This window comes from Podarcis vaucheri (assembly GCF_965113315.1).
Source record: "Podarcis vaucheri genome assembly, chromosome: 6".
In the NCBI taxonomy this organism is placed as follows: Eukaryota; Metazoa; Chordata; class Lepidosauria; order Squamata; family Lacertidae; genus Podarcis; species Podarcis vaucheri.
The window spans coordinates 99,277,205-99,294,246 of record NC_138764.1 but is presented as its reverse complement, the minus strand read 5'-3'; the positions used below and the strand labels follow the sequence as shown (position 1 = coordinate 99,294,246).

The 17,042-nt window shown below is 45.7% G+C and overlaps 1 protein-coding gene and 1 long non-coding RNA gene across 2 annotated transcripts in view; one reads left to right on the top strand and one right to left on the bottom strand.

Moving 5' to 3' along the window:
• COL20A1 (collagen type XX alpha 1 chain) overlaps nt 1-17,042 on the bottom strand; it is a 131,346-nt gene that overhangs the window by 73,076 nt on the left and 41,228 nt on the right. The window contains exons 14-18 of the mRNA XM_082225818.1: nt 15,750-15,873; nt 14,627-14,766; nt 14,234-14,363; nt 11,275-11,417; nt 9,988-10,120 (exon numbers count right to left, since the gene is read on the bottom strand). Coding sequence (XP_082081944.1) covers nt 9,988-10,120; nt 11,275-11,417; nt 14,234-14,363; nt 14,627-14,766; nt 15,750-15,873 — 670 coding nt within the window. The remainder of the gene's footprint in view (nt 1-9,987; nt 10,121-11,274; nt 11,418-14,233; nt 14,364-14,626; nt 14,767-15,749; nt 15,874-17,042) is intronic.
• Nucleotides 3,082-13,833, top strand: LOC309534378. The gene is made up of 3 exons (XR_014220649.1): nt 3,082-3,290; nt 12,258-12,400; nt 13,077-13,833. It is a non-coding gene; the product is annotated as an uncharacterized lncRNA (long non-coding RNA).

The window sequence follows — 17,042 nt, the reverse complement described above, 5'->3', positions numbered from 1 at the left end:
TCCTTGCAGTAATGCAAAAATATACATGAATACCATCCTTTTTCTTGAGCTATAAGAAATAAATATAGTAATTCCAGTGAGTTGCTAGAGGGTGCATCAAAGTGAGCTCCATAGCCAGTTGTATCTTTGAGCTCTCTATGGCAAAGGCTGTTGTTGTTGTTCTAGCACCTAAGTTGAGAAGTCCCTTCTGAGAATTTTACGATGCAGTTCACTGACCAAGAAACGTGTATAAAAGTATGTATATATAACAAATGCATTATATTAGATGAAATAGCTTGGAAAATGCTAACAAATTTTCACAGGGACTTTGGTGTGCATTTTTTAAATAGCAAACTCATAAAGAAATATGTTGAACTGATGAGGCTTTTTTAAAGAGAGAGAGAGCGAGAGAGAGATGGAGAAAAGTTTTGAGTTAATAGATCCACTCGTCCTTCTCCATAATATAGAGGACAAACAAGGTCATCCTTGTTGCTGACCAGGGTGAAGCATTTTCCTTGCTAAACCTTTGCCTGTAATGGAAATAGAAATATAAGTGTTCCTTTCCCGCTTCCAGCGGAGCCTGAGGTCATCTTTGAATGTTATACTGAAGCTTTCCATACCTCACGTGGAACCTCATTGATTCCCCTCCTTTTGTTTGCTAGTTCTCTGTTTCACTGAAGCCAAACCAAAGGAATATCGACTATATTTTGCTCTGGGCTATGGCTGCTCTCCAAGCAGCCAAGGAGAGGCAGAAGAGCTTTATGACTGGAGAAGTTGACCTCTCTCTCTCTGTGATGTGAAGCAGACCAAAGGGGATAAGGTCAGCCCTGGAGTAGATAGTTCAAACTCCTGAATCCCCAAAAATTCTAATATATACATAAACTCACAAGATGTATGCCAGAGTCCTCTGGAAAGGTCTTCTGCAAGTGCCCCACTTTTCCAGGAGAACTTCTCATAATCTTATCCCTTTTCTGGGGAAGTAGAAGATCATCCTCTTTGCTAGATATTAAAAACTGGGACATCCCCTTTCTTCTGTTTGTTTCAAGTTAGGGGGCACAAAAAATAATGGAGAGTAGGTTTTTAAAAAAAGGAGTAGTGGTCATAAAAATGTGGAATCCAAGCAAAAATATGTCATTCAAAGGAAAAGATAGGTGCCTAAGCTTCCAGTTCTTCTGAACAGAAGCAATCTTACGGGATGTGTGCTACCAATTCCAAATTGCAACCTTTCCTACAGAGGAATAAGGTAAAAAAAGATTAAAGGACCCCTAGATGGTTAAGTTCAGTCAAAGGCGACTATGGGGTTGCGGTGCTCATCTCACTTTCAGGCGGAGGGAGCCACCGTTTGTCCACAGACAGCTTTCCAGGTCATGTGACCAGCATGACTAAACCGCTTCTGGCACAAATGGACACCGTGATGGAAGCCAGAGCGCACGCAAACGCCTTTTACCTTCCTGCCACAGTGGTACCTATTTATCTACTCGCACTGGCATGCTTTCAAACTGCTAAGCTGGCAGGAGATGGGACAGAGCAACAGGATCTCACCCCATCATGGGGACTCAAACCGTGACCTTCTGATCAGCAAGCCCAAGAGGTTCAGTGGTTTAGACCACAGTGCCATCTGCACAGAGGAATATGCAAAGGTCACCAAGCTCCTTCGTAGCTAACCTTCTCCCACTCAGGAAAAGGAATGGTGAGAGGGAGCAGAGGTTATTTTCTGCCCCCAAACCAGTAGCCTAAGGCAGGTGTTCTCCAGCCTGATGTCCTTCACAGGTTTTGGACTTCCCCCACCTAGTGCCTCCCAGATGTCTTGGCCTACAATTCCTGGCATTCTTGACCATTGGCCACGCTGGCTTGGGCTGATAGGAATTGTAGCTCAAAACATCTGGCTGGGTAAGGGTGATCTATGGAGTCTTCAGCTGGAGTGCTCTATTATCCCTGACCAGTTTTACAGACAGCCTTAATATATAGTGCCACAGTCCTCAACGCTCACCATGAGGACATAAGAAAAGCCTTGATGAATCAGACCAAAGGACCATGTATCCCAGCATCGCACTGGGCAACCAGATGCCTGTGGGAACCCTGAAAGCAGGACCTAAGGACAATCTCCCCTCTTGGGATTCCCAGAAACTGGTATTCATGTTAGAATTCCTGCTTCGTGATTGCAGTCATGGGATTGTTGTCTGTCACATGGCGGTATATGTTTTGACTCCACAGAGTGGGAAGTGACAAAGACAGGATGTTTGTGTTACTGTGTTCCGTGAAGTGGGACTATTGTCCTTTGTTCTTTTTCTCTTTGCTGTCTGAGGCTAGAGAGAGAGGGAGCCATGTTGCAGTGCTCCGTGTGTGTTTATATGTAAATAAAGTAGATTAGCCAAAATGCTGAGCTGCTGAGGTCTGTCATGCATGAAGCACAAACTCTGTGGATCCCTAAGTGTGCCAGTGTTGGTTGGCATCGGTCGCTGTGATATTCGGGCTGAAGATAGCTTTTGAAGCTCCCGAATGAAAGACCAGGAGGGAGAGAACATGCCAATCGGGCATGTGTCTCTGCCAGGATCCTACTCGAGTGTAGGCTGAACTCCTGACATACTGTTCAGAGGTCATGATTTCTGTTGGGTCTCACCATCCTACCTCTGTGCCAGCCTCGGCATCATGGGTAGGTAGCAAATATCTGGAAATCCTAGTCTTCAAAATGGTAGATGCATTAATCCTAAAGATGTAAAAATGATAGCTTGACATGCACGTTGCAGGAAAATGTGGCTTCCACTTTTGTGGAGACACTCGTCTCCTGTGAATGTGTCAAAGAGGAGATGAACAAATCGATCATTTGGCAGCAAATGACATCTGGCCCAATCTGCAGCAGCCCTCGAGGCGCATCCCAGGAAATCCTAACAAGCTGAGGGAAAGTAAGCGGAGATCTTGGAGGAGGGATTTGCTCTGAAAGGTCCCGCAGGCCCTGCAGAATCTTGACAACATGGTTTTGACAGGTGGAAAGAAAGGTCAGGGGTTTGAGGCTGCCCAGAAGGGAACAAATGTTCCCTGGCACAAGGGGTGCCATCTGTGCCAGCCGTCTTAAATCTTCCTTGATTAAAAAAGCAAACAAACCCTCCCTCTCCCGCCTTATCTTTTCAAGAGGGGCTAAGCAACTTTCTGGCAAAACACAGCATCCAAATTTGCAAGCCAGACAGAAGAACCACAAGTCCTCAAATGAAGTAGACAGTAGGGTGAGCAATAAAAGAGAGACGATGTGGTTGGAGAATGTTTCTGAGTGATTATCATCCTTCCTGTTCTTCAGTCTTCCATCTAACTTACAGGTACTTTGTAGCCAGGCAACGGGGTCTTTCAATATTATTAAGATGTGTTCAAAATGCACTGGTAGGTTTTTGACTACGGGGATTATATTGTTTTATCTAGTACTGTAGGTTTTTTTAAGAGAGAGAGAGAGAGAGAGAGAGAGAGAGAGAGAGAGAGAAATATTCATTGTTGTGAGATACAGAATAAGGTCAGAGTTAGGCAGATGGAAGGCTAGTTGAATGGATCTCTTTGAACATTATGGGACAAGGCAAATAAGAGGCAATCTGGGGCACAGATTTGGGTTCAGATTTTAAAGCAAAACTACTGAATTTGAACTTTTCATGCAAGTGGGAAAAATTCCCTTGAAATTCACACTGCCCAGAATTTTTGCAGCGTGGTTCTCAAATTGAGCCTTGTGTGTAAAATGCATCTGTTTCAAGAAAATGTGTATTGAACTGCATTGTATTAGAGGGAATTGCTTGCAAAAGAAAATGCATATTAGGAAAGATTGCATGCAAAAGTGGGTATGTTCGGAGAGATTTGCAGTAAAATGCTCATGGAGTTGCGTGTTGTTGTTGTTTAAAACGCTACGCCATGCAGAAATGCGGACAACTAAACTTATGTCTAGAAAAAATAGAGAGACCGAAATTGACAGATCCATCCATCCTTAGTTCAGATCCACCCAGTTCATCCCCAGATATATCCCTTTACTTTCTCCTATATAGCAGAAGACTGCCATTCACTTCTGCCATTCACTCACAACCTAGAAACACAGGAAGCTGCCTTATACCAAAGCAGACCATTGAATCCATCTACCTTTCTCTAGATGGAATGGTCTACACCAGCCTTCTTCATCCTTGTGTTCCCAGAGATGGTTAGACTACCACTCCCATCGTTGGTAACCATTGGTCTAAGGATGATGGGAGTTGTAGTCCCATCAGGGGACTCAAGGATGAAGAACACACTGTGCAGCCCTCCTTGGTTTCCAAAGAGATCTTTTCCCACCCTACCTGAAGATTCAGGTTGGGGGAGTGGGGACAAAGTGTGTTTCTCCACCTCTGATAAAAACCCTATGGAGGTTAATGTGCCTTACACAGAACTACTTTGCAACACACATGCACAGAGCAAGGTCTCTGCAGTATTTAGGCCTTTTTGCACACATCACATACACACAAACACACACACACACACACTTGTTGTTTTGTTGTTGTTTAGTCATGTAGCCGTGTCCGACTCTTCATGACCCCATGGACCAGAGCACGCCAGGCACACATATGTTGGGCATTATTTTTCGCTAGTCAATGAATAATTGACAATACCAAGACGTGCACCCAGGATATATCCTCCCACACCTTGATAATTTATTTGCTTGCTAGTTTTAATGTATTCATATCCCATCTTTCTGCTCAGAAGGTCAACATTTCTGCTTAATTATCATAAACGATGCTAAGACCCCCAACTGCACCACACATCAAAATCATCATCTTACCACTTTAAACAGTCCTGGCTCCCCCCTCCCCCAACTCCACAGCATGTGGGATTATTATTATTTTTAATGGATATTTCAGATTGCCCTTTGTAAACCATTAAGCGATCTTCAGTCAAGTAAGCGTCATGTTAATATTGTTACATAAATAAAATGCCTTATCCGTTGCCAAGGATTCATCCTTTCTCTTCCACAGCCCCCTGCAACGAATTTAGCTTCAGACTCGAAGAGCAGCTATTCTGTTCCACATCAGAAAGCCAGGCTTTGGACAAGCCTCACTTTTATTCAGAAACTTCAGTGAGAAATGTTTTCTCCTGGGACAACCAGGGGAGGGGAAGCCTTGCCTCCTGCTGAGCTTACAACTTCTGGAACACTTCAACGGTGACCTTTGAAGTTCACCAATTCTTGAGAGAATCTCTTTGCCTGTTTTCAAGTGCCTCGCAAACTGAAGTTGATATCACATTTCCTTTTCCTTTCCTTTTTTTTAAAAAAACTATCCTTTTCAAAAGGACACAACCCAGAACCTTAGGGAGAGCCCAAAATTATAAGGTCGAGGAAGAGTAAATTGAACAACGGGTGCAAAACAGAAACATATAGAATACCCCAAGATGCTTAGAGCTGTTGGAAAGAAAATGAAAAAAACCCTCTTTTAGGGCCTAGCAGGGGGTGGGGGAGAATGAGAAACTTAGCTCAGAGAAGCAAAGAACCTTTTGTTGAAAGTTCTCATTTAACAGAAGCAGGCTGCACAACTAAAATATTCTTTAGGAATATTTTTATAGCAGTTGGGAAGTGAGTTAGCAGCGCAGAAAACTTCTTGTAGGAGCTTGAGGGAAGTATTCCGGGTGCTTGTTTACCGTATTTTTCGCCCCATACGACACACCTAGTTTTTTTGGGGGAAATAAAGAAATAAAAAAATTTTCCCCCCCAGCCATGGGAACTTCCGCGCCCCAGGCAAGCAGGCTGCTATCCACAGCCTAGGGAACCCTGCAGGAACTCCCGCGGGCTCCCCAGGCTTACGGATAGCTTCCTGAAGAGAGAGAGCACACCGACCCCTCTCGCTCTCCAAGCTTCAGCGAAAGCCTGCATTTGCCCCATAGGATGCACACACATTTCCCCTTCATTTTTGAAGGGGGAAAAGTGCGTCCTATAGAGTGAAAAATACGGTAGTTAGCGCAAGGATTTATGAAATTTTATCCCCATCTAACCACACCACACCTCCCCAAAATCTGCTCTGCTCTCGATCATATTCACTGGGCTGATTTTCATTCTGGACATGGGACAACACCAGCAATTTCCACTCCCACTTCTGACAGAATTCTGCGGCGCACCTAATTAAAATGTGCAAATTTCATGCAAATTGGTGTCTCCTTTTGTCCGGTTCTTCAATGGTGCGTTTCCTCTTGTTCTGGCAGTGCACAAGCAGCCTTCCTAATCAGAAATAACCTACCGGTAATAGAGCTTGCTGAGATTTCCCTCCCATCTGATATACTTGGCCCTTCTGGAGTGCTCTGAACACTTTGTTCTACAAAAAACCCTTTGGCCTTGCTAGTGATTGGCAGAGATGATTCACTTGAGTGTTTCCTCCTGAATTATGCTATTCTGAAGATTCCAGGCAAAGTTAATTCTTCTTTAATATGTATTAAAAAGATACTCTTTTTGCCTGTCATGATCCATTTTGAGCACTGGAGCCGAAAAGCAGAATCTAGATCAGTAAATATGACTCAAAGCAAAGGGTGCAGGTGCCAGGATAGCTGGTAATCTGAGTCTCAGCTAACTCCTCCAAACGTAAAAAACCTGGCTAAATGAGAGAAATAGAGGGTGGCTATTAAGTAAATGGTGTTCTGCTCACTGCCAGCAAAGCCATTAGTCAGGAAGTATTAATTAAGGGGGGACTTTCAGGGACGACCCTTTCTAACCTCTCATCCTTTTGTACCAAGCAAGGAGCAGTCTCTACCTTGACACATGGTCCGGCTGGCAACTTCTCTTTCATTTCTGAGAGTGCTGCTTGCGAAGGGTGATTCAGCACTCCGGATAGGCGCTCGTGTGTGTGTGTGTGCTCCCCTGCCTTGAAAGACTGCTGCATCATTGTAAACAAGAAGTCGCCTCTGTCCAAAGACTAATCTGTTACTGCAAATGCAACACTGAGCCTTGCAGCAAGTGACGAGCAAGCAGATTTAATGGCTGCATGATCTAAGGTAGGGATAGTGATTAGGTTGCTAGGTTCAGGGGTATCCCAGAGCCTGAGATTTCAGGGCCCAAACCTGAGAGTTAGGGGTGACAGCTGGTGATTTCATGAGAGGAGGTTCTTGGCGATGGAGGTTAATTGGGAGAGGGGAACGGAGGAGTGCAGAATTCCTGATCTATGATTGCAGTCATGGGATTTTTGTCTTTCACATGACGGTGTATGTTTTGACTCCACAGAGTGGGAAGTGATGGAGACAGGATGTTTATGTTACTGTGTTCTGTGAGGTGGGACTATTGTCCTTTGTTCTTTTTCTCTTTGCTGTCTGATGCTAGAGAGAGAGGGAGCCATGTTGCAGTGCTCTGTGTGTGTTTATATGTAAATAAAGTAGATTAGCCAAAATGCTGAGATCTGTCACGCAAGGTGCACAAACTCTGTGGATCCCTAAGTGTGCCGGTGTTGATTGGCATCGGTCGCTGTGATGGTCGGGCTGAAGAAAGCTTATGAAGCTCTCAAACAATTGACCAGGAGGGAGGGAACATGCCAGTCGAGCATGTGTCTCTGCCATGGTCCTACTCGAGTGTAGGCTGAACTCCTGACAGCCAGGGTATATTTTGCAGCTAGCGCCTGCCAGGCTGAAGCTTGCAAGCTACATGAACACAGTCTTCTTTTATTTATTTATTTTAAATTAAAGGTACTATCGCCCACCTGGAGCTTCAGTCCTCTCACCTGCCACCTGGCCAGGTAAACCTGGACTTCAGTTCATACCTGGAGATCTGGCAACCCTAGTTGCAAATGTGGGACTCCAACTCCCATCAGCCCCAAGTCAGCATGGTCAGTGGTCAGGGATGATGGGACATAGAGTCCAACTCTGGAAGGCACCACGTTAGGTGCCAGAATGGCTGCTAAATGGTTTACAAGTATGAGTATGCAGACGTAGGCAGCTGCCTGGTGCCAAGTCAGGACACTGGTCCACTTAGCTCAGTACACTCAGCACATTTCTAGTCCAACACTGACTAGAACTGAACCCGCGATTTTCTGCATGCAGAGCAGATGCTCTGCCACTGAGCTACAGCCCTTGCCCAAAAATTGGTATCTGAAGATTTGGCATGTCTGAGAAATCAAGGGGAGAAAAATGCTGATGGTTTCAGGAGAAAGTGGATTTCGTCCTGCGGCATTTTGGAACAACAAATGTACAACCATCTGCATTTTTTCTCTGTTATCGTGCTTTCATTGGATAAAGAAATGTGCATGAACTATATGCAATGCATTTTGTATGTTTTGTATATTTTGCATAATGATAATAAAATAATTTATTTTTTAAAGACTCCTTTTGGGGGTTGCTGTAACACAATTACCCCTCTGTACTGTGTGACTTCACAGCTCAAAGAAAATGTATTAAATTGTATCCCTCTCTCTCTCTCTCTCTCTCTCTCTCTCTCTCTCTTTTTTTTTTGCCCTTGAACTGCCAGCAAATGATTCTACACTTGTACTATCATTTCATTAATCTGAAATAAGTGGCACAAGCCCTCCCCCCAGCCCCTTCTCCTATTCCATTCTCATATTTACTAATTCTGCCAGTCACTCACCAGCTGCCAAATAGCTACCAGGCCGTGTTCAAGGTCTTGTTCCTGGAAAATGAAGTCCTGAATGACTCAGGAACAGATTATCTGAAAGACCAAGTTCCCTTGCACAGACATGCCTGACCACTTAGGTCATCAGGGGAAAACATACTGGAAGCTTCATATACTCCAGGTTGTGATCTAGGTTGGGGAAAGCTAGTGTAGGGGTTTCAGAAAAAGAAATCTCCACTGAAACCTTTCATTATGATCAGAAATGGACAAGCAAACAGCAGTGCTCTTTAAGCCCTGGTGTAGCAAAATCCCAACACCTGCTCCCACTGAGTACAGCTGCATTCTGAACTAACTGCAATTTTCACACAGACTTCAAGGGTAGCCCCACATATCAACACTTTGCAGTAATCAACCCTGGCTGTTCCAACAGCATAAATAAGATCTGGGGCAACCATTTCCCAGAGAAATAGTTACTCCAGACTTGGTGCAGCTTTAGAGAAGCAGCTGTAGATTGTGATGCCATTTTCAGATGTGATTCAATTGTCAACTAGCAAATTAAAGGGAAAGGGACCCCTGACTGTTAGGTCCAGTTGTGGACGACTCTGGGGTTACAGCTCTCATCTCACTTTACTGGCCGAGGAAGCCAGCGTACAGCTTCCAGGTCATGTGGCCAGCATGACTAAGCCACTTCTGGCGAACCAGAGCAGGGCACGGAAACGCCGTTTACCTTCCCGCTGGAGCGGTACCTATTTATCTACTTGCACTTTGACGTGCTTTCGAGCTGCTAGGTTGGCAGGAGCAGGGACCGAGCAACGGGAGCTCACCCCGTCACAGGGATTTGAACCGCCAACCTTCTGATCGGCAAACCCTAGGCTCTGTGGTTTAGACCACAGCACCACCCACATCCCAGCTAGCAAATTAGGGTTGCACAATCACAGTTGCTTGGCAGCTCTCGTGAGACGAACCAACTTCTCCCAAAAGAACTTTTTGCAATAAGGAAAGAGAGGAGGGGGAGACGCACTGGGAAGTGTGAGATAACCCTGGCTTTGACGCAACACTTCCCCACAAAACAGATCATAATGAATGCCGGTTAAATTGCCAACAACACTGCCTGCAGACCAATCAGGATGAACCCTCAAGAAACAGGTTGCCTGGAAGCACCCTCAAAATGTGTGTGTATGTGAGTTAGCAGCTGATAGTTCTGTTTCCATGCCCAGCATGTCAGCACTTCCCTCCATGGTTACAGTCACGGCAACTCAGAGATAGTTTTCCAGCCACTGCTTCATATTGCCATAGACACAGGCTGCAAGAGAGCCAGTCCCCCTCAGCCCCCAGGCTTTCTGCTGCAGCACCTGACTCCCGATTATCATTGTTTTCCACTTCAATGGCACATTCATGGCTTAGTTATACACTATCCAGCACCATCAGGTCCCAGCCCCCAAGATTACAGAGACTGCTTGTTCCTGCTCACTTACTGATCTTGTGCCGGACAGAGATGGTATCGCTCCGAGCCCCATCTCTGTAATACGCCCATATTGAGATCTGGTACTCGGTGTTCTTTTTCAGGCCAGGAAGAATAGAAGACGCCAAATTTCCAGCAACAGACAGCTATGGGAGAGAAGAACAAAGGCAACCTGAATTCTAGGCATCTGCATAGTTGGCCGATGTTTTTATGAAGAGGAGACTGTGGGTGCATAATGCCTTCTGGGAGTCGAACCATCACAGGTGGTGCAAAAGAGCCCTTTCCTGATGGGATCTTGTGGCCACTTAAAAATCTTTCACAAGAAGCTTCAAAGTTGGGTGGGACTGCTAGTGCTGAGTTAGGGGGTGCTTAACCCTTTCCCCTATGGCATCATCCAGATCTCTATTGTCTCCTTGGCAATGCTGTTGGCCCCGCAGTGGGAGGGGGTAGAATATAGTACCTGTAAAGGTAAAGGGACCCCTGACCATTAGGTCCAGTCGTGGCTGACTCTGGGGTTGCGGCACTCATCTTGCTTTATTGGCCGAGGGAGCTGGCGTACAGGTTCCAGGTCATGTGGCCAGCATGACTAAGCTGCTTCTGGAGAACCAGAGCAGCACATGGAAACGCCATTTACCTTCCTGCCAGAGCGGTACCTATTTATCTACTTGCACTTTGATGTGCCTTTGAACTTCTAGGTTGGCAGGAGCAGGGACCGAGCTACTGTCACGGGGATTCGAACTGCCAATCTTCTGATCAGCAAGTCCTAGGCAATGTTTCCTTTTCCTAATAGCATCCGGGTGGGTCAATTTAGAAAGGGAAGATCTATACACCTATTCTCACAGGGCCAATTTTTCAATCAAAATCAGAGCCTCCCTGTGTGACATATACATATATTCAACGCACTGGCAAAAGCCACCATATTGTTACCAAATGGTAGCATGCAAAGATACTTAGAATAATAGAACTGGAGAGTTGGAACCCCCTGCAGAGTACAACTCCCTGCAATGCAGGAATCTCAGCTAAAGCATCCATGAGAAATTGCCATCCAAGCTCTGCTTAAAAACCTCCAAGGAAGGGGAGTCTACCACCTCCCGAGGAAGACCATTCCACCCACCGTCTAACAGCTCTTACTGTCAGAAAGTTCTTCCTGATGTTTAGTCGGGTCATCTAGTCCAACCAGGTGGAATCATTTGCCCAACGTGAGGCTCAAACCCACAACCCTGAGATTAAGAGTCTCACGTTCTACCGACTGACTTCGCCCGATTCAACTTACTCCGCCTTCCCCAGAGTGGCGACATACCTCCTGCGCCCTCTTTTCCCCAATCACGTTCCATTTGATCTGGTAGACGACCACGTCGGACGCTGCAGATGCTTCCCATTCGAGCTGGACCTCCCCTTGCGAGAGCTCGGTGACCTTCAGGTGGCTGGGTGGGGGCACCTTTACTGAGGGAAGGAACAAACTGAAGTTCAGAAGCTCAGCTCTGCCCTCACCGGCCCTGGAAGGATCCTTTAAAAAAGTCCCATATGCTCAGAGACCTTGCGCCTGTTCATTGGGGGGATAAAGGAAGCCCAGAGCACTTGTTCTTTAGATGTCCCTTTTATGAAGGGGCACGTAGTGAGACCATTGATCCCCTGCTGGTGAGGCTCGCTGACCTCCCGGAAAAGCAAAAATTTAACCTTTTCCTGTTAGGCAAAGATCATAAGAAGACCCGGATGGTCACCAGATTCTGTGTACAGATCTGTAGGCACAGACCATCCCCCGACACAAACTACAGTTATACCTCAGGTTACAGATGCTTCAGGTTGCGCTTTTTCAGGTTACGGGCGCTCCAAAACCCGGAAGTACTGGAACAGGTTACTTCCGGGTTTTGGAGGTCGTGCATGCGCAGAAGCGCTAAATCGCACTTTGTGCATGCTCAGAAGCACTGAATCGCAACCCGCGCAGATGTGCCACTGCGGGTTGCAAACGCTGCAGGTTGCGAATGTGCATCCCACATGGATCACGTTCGCAACCCGAGCATCCACTGTAGTTCGTTAAGAGGATCCCCAAACTCGATTCCATGGGTGACTCTGGGTCATCTCTCTGCAGTCGCTTATCTTAAAGTTTTAAGTGTGTCTATACGCTTATCGCATTTATACATTTTAAATTTATTGTTGTACATTGTTTTAAATGTTTGTTTTCCTTCTGGGATTGTACCCCCAAGTGTGTTTTATAAGCTGGTCTCCAACCGTAATAAAGTATCTATCCTAACTGAAGTTCAGCCTCTGTCCATTCTGTCCCAGCCACAAGGAGCCCAAGCCATCTTGCCACCAAGCTAGCAGAGCAGATGGCAAGGGAGTCGAGCGGCAACCGGGCAGCTGCCTTGAAACATCACATCTTTCCCTTCTCCAGACCCCAAATGACAAAGGCCCATCCTGAAGGGCTGGTAAGTCACATTTCTGCAATCATTAATTAAAGCCTTGTTATTTCATTTGAGCGAGAAGAGAGGTTCCATTTGGCATTTGCAACTGCAAGAAACTCAGTCAGGAAGGGCATTCAAGGAGAAAATAATTATATATTATTAAAAAGGAAAGTTGGGAGAGAGATTGTTTCTCATGGATGTGCTGGAGACTCAGGGATTTTACAAGCTGAACCGTGCTCAAAGTTCCAGAGAAGCCTTGTTCCCAATTTCCAAATGGAATCGCAGAGGATTTTTTTTAATTTAGAAAATCAGGACAAGGAATAGATTATCTGCATCATTAAAATAGAAAGAAAGGGAAGCAGAAGATGTACTCGCTCTTGCTCTGAAGTTAATATTTAAATGAAAATATTTGCATCTCTCTATTAGGCTTAGTATGCATGTACTATTATAACATGTGAATGCCAGCATTTCCTTTAGTGGTGTTTATATGGAATTGTATAAACCTACCTTGAAATATGTTGTGTTTTTTTTAAAAAAACCTTTGTATTTGACAAGTAATTTTTGTACAAAATGACATTATGCTAATGAAGTGCATATATCTATATAAACTACTGCTTTTGTCTCCGGCTGTACAAGTTAAAACTTATCAACAGGGCCTGCTGGCAACCGAATTGTTATTCTTGATTTTCTTCTGTGCCAGAGCCTCTGCTGCAATGGGCTTCCCGCCTCACCTTCTAATTGTCTTCCAAGATGGTTTGACCTCAGCTTCCAATTAGGAATGTATGAAATCACATCTACCATTTGTCTAACCAGCTCAGTGTTGTCAACACTGGCTGGCAGTGTGTCAGGTGGGGATCTCTCCCATCAATCCCTGGGGATTGAACCTGGAACCTGCAAGGTATGCATTCTGCCACTCAGCTACAGCCCTTCCTCTCGCAAGACGCTCAGCATCCTTAGTACTTCAGCGAATACGTAAACAAAGCCTTGCTCCACACGCTGGAAATATTTCCTCTCAGGGCTTGGAGACACTGCCTCTCTCGCTGCCTGCACTGCTTCCCCAGAGCTTGAGGGTGAAGCTGATGGGAGCTGTCGTCTAGCGACACCTGAAGAACCAAGAGGTTTCACATCCCTGCCTTAAAGGCTTAGAAAAGTCTGTGGCAAGGTAGACATTTTCAGCTGGAGAATCTTTGGGTCACTTTGGTTTAAGGCTGTGGTTAACACTGGGGTATCGACTGTGGTTAATATGGCCAATTTTCATCCTACCAGCAAGCTCAAAGAACGCAACACCTCTGATGGTGTTCCAGCTACCCAATTTCTAATAATAATAATAATTATTATTATTATTAATAATAATAATATATTTATACCATGCCCATCTGGCTGGGTTTCCCCAGCCACTCAGGGCGGCTCCCGGCAGAATATTAAAAACACACTAAAACATCCAACATTAAAAACTTCCCTAAACAGGGCTACCTGATGATGTCTTCTAAATGGCTGATAGTTGTTTTTCTCTTTGACATCTGGTGGGAGGGCGTTCCACAGGGCAGGTGCCACTACCGAGAAGGCCCTCTGCCTGGTTCCCTGTAACTTGGCTTCTCGCAGTGAGGGAACTGCCAGAAGGCCCTCGGTGCTGGACCTCAGTGTTCGAGCAGAACGATGGAGGTGGAGATGCTCCTTCAGGTATATGGGACTGAGGCTGTTTAGAGCTTTCAAGGTCAGCACCAACACTTTGAATTGTGCTTGGAAACATAATACGCGGTTCAACATTATATAGAACTTCAGTATCCAACTGCAGCTTTGAGGACCACCTAGACTTCCAACGGCTGCATTTCCCCAAACTGAACAACCCTTGCTTACATGTGGTGACGTTGGCCGTTACAGGGAAGGAGTCCCCTTCATCATAAACGGAAATCACGCTGACAAAATACTGCGTCAACGATGAGAGAGGCTTCAGCACAGCAAAGGATGAGTTGCCAGGAACGTCCACCTGAAATGTAGAAAGTGTTAGGGTTGCAGAGTGTCTTCTAGTAGGGTTTCGCTGTTTGACGCCAGCAGCAGAGACCATTAATTGCCCTCGCTGTCTGGAAGATGATAGAATAACTTCTGCTCTGTAAGGAAAGTCTTAGGCATTGCCTGCAACACTGAATAATTGTCTCTTTGTCTCCTTCGACATGTCTAGCAAGCTGTTGTTGGTGCAGAACAACAGAACTTGTTCGGATACTGCATAGTGGCTCTTACAGTCTTACTCACCTCTCCAGTGTTGCTCCCCCTGCTGGAGATGTACGTTACGCGGTGCTTTTTCACAGCATGTGAAGCCGCCTCCCAATTGACCCTGACCGAGGCATGGCTGATGTTGGAGAAATGCAAGAACTGTGGAGGGCTCAGGGCCACTGCAAGACATAACCATGGGGTCTTATGGGATGTCTGCACTAGAGACAGAAGCCCAGTTTAATTTCATGGCATCTCTCCCCCAAAGACCAGGAAATTCCTGTTCACTAGAGAGGCTAGAGGGACGCGGGTGGCGCTGTGAGTTAAACCACAGAGCTTGCCGATCAGAAGGTCGGCGGTTCGAATCCCCGTGACAGGGTGAGCTCCCGTTGATCGGTCCCAGCCCCTGCCAACCTAGCAGTTTGAAAGCACGTCAAAGTGCAAGTACCTTTCCTCCGGCGGGAAGGTAAATGGCGTTTCTGTGCGCTGCTCTGGTTCGCCAGAAGCATCTTAGTCATGCTGGCCACATGACCCAGAAGCTGTACCCCGGCTCCCTCGGCCAATAAAGCGAGATGAGCACCGCAACCCCAGTGTCGTCCATGACTGGACCTAATGGTCAGGGGTCCCTTTACCTTTAGAGAGGCTAGGGACATCACCTAGGACTTAGACATTCTCAGAATCCTGGGAAAAAATATTCCCATTTCCCATAACCCCTCCATGTCTGTTAATCCACTTTCAATATTAACAGTTTTCCTCTTTTCCTTAAGGGTGTTTTCTTTAAAGTGCCACAAAGTTTGCTCCTTCTCCCTACAGATCCAGATATGGACCACCAAACGATGATCAGTGGCTGCTATGTTGGACTGCTAGATTTAGTTTATTATGCCACTTTGAACAGACATGGCTTCACCCAGAGAATTATGGGAGCTGTGGTCAGAAGACCCCCTATTTCCCTCACAGTGCTACAATTTCCAGAGTCCCCTTGTGAATAAGGATTTATTGTGAAGCCACTTCCCAGAATTATTTGGGGGGAACCACAGCTGTTTGAAGTGGCATCACGGTGCTTTAAACGTATTGTGTGAATGGGATCTTAGTCAGAACTTCTCCCCAGCCTCCAGAGAACCCTATCCAAGCCACGCCGACGTTAAATCACACAGCTGGGACTTACAAGTGGTTTCCTGTACACTCGCCGGATCGCTAGCATCTTCTCCGTACATTGCGTAAACGGCCAGCGAGTATTCAGTGTTGGGGGACAAGCCCTCGAGAAGAACGTCAGGCTGTTCTACTTTAACCTGGAGAGAGAGAGAGAGAGAGAGAGAGAGAGAGAGAGAGAGAGAAAGCAAGTGCAAAGAGAGACGTGGGTGATTTTAAACCCCAACAAAGAAGACTGAAGCAGCTGACCAGGTAAGGCGGTGGGTCGCTGTTTGCCCACCAGGAGGAAGGGAAGTGAGGCACTGGGCAGGTCAATGTGGTGCAAACTCTCTGGCGGAGTCAATTTGGCACTCCTGGTGGTGTTTGCTGACCACACTGACCTCACTGTTGTCTACCTCCTTCCTTCCTTCCTTCCTTCCTTCCTTCCTTCCTTGATTTGTTTTTTAAAAATAAATTGTATTGGGTTTTCTGTACAAAAGATAAAGCACAATTTATGCATCACAGGTAACAGTTAAAACAACACAATGATAATACTAATACAGTGGTACCTCGGGTTAAGTACTTAATTCGTTCCAGAGGTCCGTTCTTAACCTGAAACTGTTCTTAACCTGAAGCACCACTTTAGCTAACGGGGCCTCCTGCTGCTGCCATGCCGCCGGAGCCCAATTTCTGTTCTTATCCTGAAGCAAAGTTCTTAACCTGAGGTATTCTTTCTGGGTTAGCGGAGTCTGTAACCTGAAGCGTATGTAATCCGAGGTACCACTGTAAAATCAAACAATATTGACTCTGGGCTTCCTCAGCTACGGATTCATTTGGGTAAGTACATGAACTGAAATATTCTTAAACAATTCTTGGCAGCCCCCCTCCTATATTTTAATTTCAGGGCACACCGAAAAAGACCAGCAGCAGTTCAGGGGAAAATAAAAGCTAAGGAAACTTAAATCAACCAAGGCATGACAGCAAAGCTTAGCCCATGTATATTCCAAGTGTTTGCTGATCAAGTTTGGAAATTAAAGCAGTCTGGGGGGAAATGCCCCTTGCACAAGACTATTTTCTCCTGACAATCTCCGATGTCCATTTTTGATTGCCATTTTGTCATGACAACCAGAGGATGGGACAACATTGCTTACTGTTAGCAGCTATTTGCAGCACTGAGCACCACTGTCAGGCACATTTAAAAAGGCAAAGGAACTGAATATTAAAATATTCAGGACAGGCAAAATAAAATACCTCTTCACCTGGTACACAGTTAAACTACAGAATTGGCTACTGGTAGCTATTAGCCAAAGGGACGCGGGTGGTGCTGTGG